General features: G+C 40.8%; 1 protein-coding gene across 1 annotated transcript; it reads left to right on the top strand.

Annotated features, from left to right (window-relative positions):
* Window positions 1-228: 228 nt before the first annotated feature.
* On the top strand, window positions 229-3,831 carry LOC101848590. Its single transcript, XM_005099165.3, has 3 exons — window positions 229-1,003; window positions 1,951-1,986; window positions 2,595-3,831. Exons 1-3 carry the CDS (start codon window positions 743-745, stop codon window positions 3,711-3,713), a joined length of 1,416 nt encoding a protein of 471 aa, XP_005099222.1. The 5' UTR covers window positions 229-742; the 3' UTR covers window positions 3,714-3,831.
* The last annotated feature ends 1,670 nt before the right edge of the window (window positions 3,832-5,501 follow it).

The following is a 5,501-nucleotide window of genomic DNA, read 5'->3' as shown; positions in this document are numbered from 1 at the left end:
CTCTCTCTCTCTCTCTCTCTCTCTCTACCTCCCATCCCTCTATTAACGTGTCGCTGGCTACAGCTGAACTATAAATAGCCGTCTACCCACGGAGATCGCCGAGGTGACAATACGTGTACCCAAACACGCCTCCCATGTGATGTGGACATTAAAGTCATGTGACTCACACAAGTACTAGGAGCGTCATTTATTTCAAGCCCTGTTTCTATTTTTTTTGCTCTGCAGATGGGCAAGCTATAAAAGCGATAAATACATCGAGTGCCTCCCCATATCGTGAATGGACCAGTAGGAGATAATCATTGAAAACGGCACAACAGACCCGACATCTGAACTGCGCAACACCAAGACACAAGGTTTTACAATTTACAGGACTTTGCCACAAAAGATTTCATCAGACTTTGACTCTTTAAAATCTACTCAGGAACGTGTTCTTATTCATTTTTAATTGTGAAAATTCATTTTATTGTTTTGTACATGCTTCTGAACCCAAAGGGAGCATAGAAGTGAAACGCACGGAGTTACAATAAATAGTAAAACGGACCAGGAATCATTCCAGTACAATGTTTCCTTGAAGAAGCTAGATTTTCCAAGTGTTTTAGCGCTAAGTTTCAATCATTATTAATATAGAAAACCTTATTTTCACCGCAAAAGACTGGACTGACGCCACCACAGATTCAGATTCGTCTCCAAATTCTCACCCGTATCTCAAAATCAAACAGCCAACGACGTTTTCAACGTCTCTATGACAACAGAACAGCGTCATTCTCACAGCATGCAGCAATCAGATTCCAACTACGAGCAGAAAATGTCCTCAGAGGAGTCCTCTGATCTTGACCCAGTGTCCGCCCTCCTCGGTGAGCACCCCACCATCTGGGTATTTGGCTACGGCTCGTTACTATGGAAACCAGATTTCCAGTACAGATCCAAGCACATTGGTTACATCGAAGGTTACACCAGGAGGTTTCACCAAGGGAACGAAACCTTCCGAGGCAGACCTGGAAAAGTGAGTTTCTCATTCATCTATCGATCTGTTTTATTGAGCCTATTGATTATGTGTAGTGTGAATATACCGCCCTTTTCAAACGGTGGTTTTTGATCCTATGTTGGAAACGTACAAAGGAAACAATTACAAGTGCTCTTATCACTTGTTTGCAAAGTGTATGGTTATTCAATAAGATTCATAGTGCATGCTTGTGTATATGCGCACATTACGCAGGATGTATGCTTATCATGTGTGCATGAGAAAGGCGGAAAGAAATGGACTATGAAAGGGGGGGGGGGTACAAAAAAAAAGACGATTACAGTGTGAGTAAAGGCATGTGCGCACAAGTTTATGTGCTCCTGCGCGTGTGTGAACGTGTATGAATGTATACGGTTTTTAAATCATTGGGTGTAAATCTTGTAATCAATCGCTAAAGTTTGAGGACAGTTCAAACACGCAGAGACGGGAGATTTCAGTAGTGCTACTAGAGGAAAGTCAAACTGTTGTTGATGTTTTTCAGAGACAGGCTAGTTCGACCCTGCCTTAAGACAAAGGGACTTACATAGATGTATTCGTTTGAGATGATTGATTTTAGATGACGTGGGGTTCACATCTCCTTAAATACTGAAGAATGTCTACTTTGGAGACAAAGCCTCAGGTTCCATGTTCGATGTGACTGATCAGTGATACGACCTAGACTACTCGATTTTAAAAAGAAAACAATCAACCTATTACAATCAAAAAGGCAATCTGCACAACAGCTATCTATGATAACAGTGGAGTAGTCGAGACTCCATGAAATTCCCTTCAGAACCGAGAAAATCACTGTTCGCTGTGCAAACATGATGCCTCAAGAGAGTTTCCCCGAATATATAATTTTTCGAATATTTTAATGAAATGTAAAGTTGAAGTGCAATGACAGGAAAGTGTTTAACTGAAACCACTCTTGATTCTTCTTTCTCTTACAGCCTGGTCGAGTTGCTAATCTAGAGGAGCAAGAAGGGGTAAGTTCAGTTCATTTCTATTACATGTATCGTCTTAGTTGTTCAGCCCGCACTACCATCTGTACCTAAAGGCTCTGCACACATTACCATTAGTACTCCACCTCTGTCAGGGGCTCAGCACTGTTTTGATTCCCTAGACTACCACCTTCACCACCACCCTTCTCTTCTGGAAAATACACAATTCTACGAGGCTGTCTAAAAGTTTCTTTCTTTTACTGCAAAACTGACATCGTTGCGAAATATTTTCCAAATATGGAATAAACTTGGGCTGATAACAGCACTGAAAGGAGTTAGATTCCACTGAGTTTGATCCTGATTGTTGATGCACTACGTTACGAGGCTCCGGACTCATACTATACGAAGCCAGCCGTTGAGGTAAAACTGGTTCACGATAACTTGCAAACTTCTAGACATGTATTGTTTAAATCCCTGTTCTGACACGGCCTATATTTCATCATGTCTTGAATATCAATTTTGTCTCTCAACCTTATCTCCGCAAAAAGATGTTCTATGAATTTGAAACGTACTTTCTGTGTCTGTGATGAATTTTGACTTATACACAAACAACCAAAATAACCAAGCTGTTTTCCTTTTTTTCTTCCCCACAGAGCCAGACATGGGGCGTGGCCTATGAGATCAGCGGTCGTGAGGAAGTAGCCAGCGTGCTCCAGGCTCTGTACACACGCGAGACGGCCTGTGGCGGCTACACCACTCTCATCACCACGTTCTTCCCGCGGGAGTACAGCACACACCGGAGACCGGCCTCCCTCCCCCCAGACCACACCCAGACTCACACCGCACAACCACACAACATACCTCAAAACATGCCTCAAACTGTCCCGTGTTACACCCCGGGTCTTCAGCCACACTATGTCACTGAATCGTCAACGTCCTTGACCTCTGTTGAAGATGTAGACATCGGTGCCACGAGCTCCGACATAGACTCTAGTCTGTCAGCCGAAGACGTGAGAAGACTCTTCGGTGACCATTCTCCTCCTGCCCAACTCAGAAGAACTGATTCGGATATTTCGGACTTTAGCAACAGTGATGTATCGTCTATCGGTGACGAAGAGCAAGATGTGTCTGTCTATATAGGAGAGGATACTTCAGAAGAGGAGAAAAGTGTGAACCCACAAAGGTTTTTTGATACCGAAGTGACCTCGACTTTTAACAGTCTCTATGAGAATATGGATGAAACGGACCATGACGAACTTGTGTTTTATATAGACCGAAATAAACCAAGTAAGGAATCGGTACCCATGACTCTAGAACCTGTAAGTCTATCGGGGGACACGAAGGAGGGTCAAAAGCCTAAGGCAGTTCATGCTCAGCGAAGGTACACAAAATCAAAATCTTTGACGGAGAGTAAAAAGGCTGCCCAATCCAGGTTATCTCCTATTCAAGCTTTGGTGTATACGGCTACCCCTGACAACGATTTGTATCTCGGTCCTGGTGACATCACAAGTATGGCGCAGCAAATCTCTACAGCTTCCGGTTCTACCGGCACCAATGTTGAGTACGTCACGAAAATCGCTGACTACGTGCGTCAATATATTCCTGAAGATAATGACACACACCTTTTTGCTCTTGACGCAAAGATTAGGGAGGAGGTTTACAAACAGCATGCCAAACGGCGACTTAGCCAGCAGACAGATCTACACCATTTCCTTCCAGAACTGAATGACATCGAACATGAAAGTCTTACAGAGACCGTCACGGCGTCGTAAATGGGCAAAAGGATATGGTGTATATCGTCGACAAGGTATTAAATGTACTCAGCTTAGTAAACATTTTTCCGAAGAAAGAAAAAAAACGGTTTCATTCTTTTAACAATGTGTACCGAAATTACGTATCTTTACTTGCATTTCTCAACTTTTACATTTTAGATATTCTTTGAGCACATGCTACCTATGCCACAAATTAAGAAACTATAATTCTACCCCCAAAAATCTAAAACCTGGACTTAGTACATTTTTGCAGCTGGCCGACGATATGTGTTTACTGGCATGGATTGGTAAAATCATGTCGTTGCTTACAGCGTAAAGAAGACATGCTTTCACTGCCCATAAAAGTACTTTACAAAAGTATCTCCATTCTACAGAGAACGAGTAATAGTTGCGCATTAGGTTTATTGCTTCCAACTAACGCTGTCCCTGATTCTTTCTTATGCAGTTCTGCCATGAAAGTAAGCAAAAAGGCAATGCGTATTCTGCTTTTAGTACCGGCTTTAAAGCAAGCAGGACAACAAGGAAAGGTCACAAGAACGTTACTGATATGAAAGAGGGTAACCTCTATGGTGTAGAGTGTGGGCTCTCTTCTTCTTCTTTCGATGAATAAGACTTCAGTAATACAGAAGTCTGTCTAATTTTATCAAGCGTCGTTGTCTTTCACTTTGAATTCCGAGTCCCTTTCAAACAAGATAGTCTATGAAAGGCAAGCTCGAGTTATGTGAACTGTGTCAGCGGGGACGTAAAATACGAAGAATCAATCACCGAATCAATTATTGATCTTCACTAGTTGCAGACAGAGTCATGGGCTCAGTAAATCTTTGTTCAGCAACATATTTATTTAAACGTGAAACACTGTCTGTGGCCTGTTTGTGTAAAAATAAATTTTGAAAAGACGCGTTGATATGATTCTCATTTTTTGTTGGACTTTACCTTTCTCCTTTCCTTCGTAAGAAATAAGTTCACTCTTTCGTCCTTTCACTTAAATCATTTCTGACTGTGTTAATTTAGTTCCATAATATTATACATCAATTAAAGACGACCCGGTAAAATGCTTCAACATTCCGGTACAAAAACTTGTACACGCTACGGCTGTTTGATAGCTGTGTGCAAATGGATTCTAATATCTATGTTTGTTTCATGTTTATTAATTTTTTTAAGTACTTACTGTGCCAACACCAAAGTGTGAATAGCAATAGAATCTCAACTTCCTTTAGTAGGTTTATATCTTTTGTTATGAATGTTTAAGTGCCGAACGTTCTGTGAGGAATATGAATTTGGTTTATCTAGTCACATAATAAAGGTAGGCTTGTACTAATTTAATCAAAGTTCAGATCACAGTATTGCCATGTTTTGTGCCAATGTTGAAACGATTTATTGATTGTCATAAATGGCGCATAGTTGCCGGACCAAGCTTCGTCTTGTAGAACCTATGTGTGTTATCAAAAAATGAGACCAATAAAAAGGTTACAGGTAAAGTAATTCAATTCTGGTTACAACTATCTCGAAATGTGTTGGGTTTTTTTCAGTTCAATTTTAAGTCACATTAGCTATTTTGGTTTCCTCTATGTTCCCGTAGTTCGAACATTATAACGTTTTTATACTCAAGACTTGAAAAAAAAATTTTGAACGCCACATATGACAAATTAATTACTTTTAAATGTAAGTCTTTTAACAACAACTGCATTTTACTTGCGGCCTAAGTTAACACATTTCGTGAGTGTATGGAGCCGTCATGATGCAAAGTGATTTTTATTCGTTGTCTTTTTTTAAATCTTTGTGCTCCTT

This window comes from Aplysia californica, unplaced genomic scaffold (genome assembly GCF_000002075.1).
Source record: "Aplysia californica isolate F4 #8 unplaced genomic scaffold, AplCal3.0 scaffold00204, whole genome shotgun sequence".
Taxonomy (NCBI): Eukaryota; Metazoa; Mollusca; class Gastropoda; order Aplysiida; family Aplysiidae; genus Aplysia; species Aplysia californica.
The sequence above is the reverse complement of the archived record's forward strand: the minus strand, read 5'-3'. Positions and strand labels throughout refer to the sequence as shown.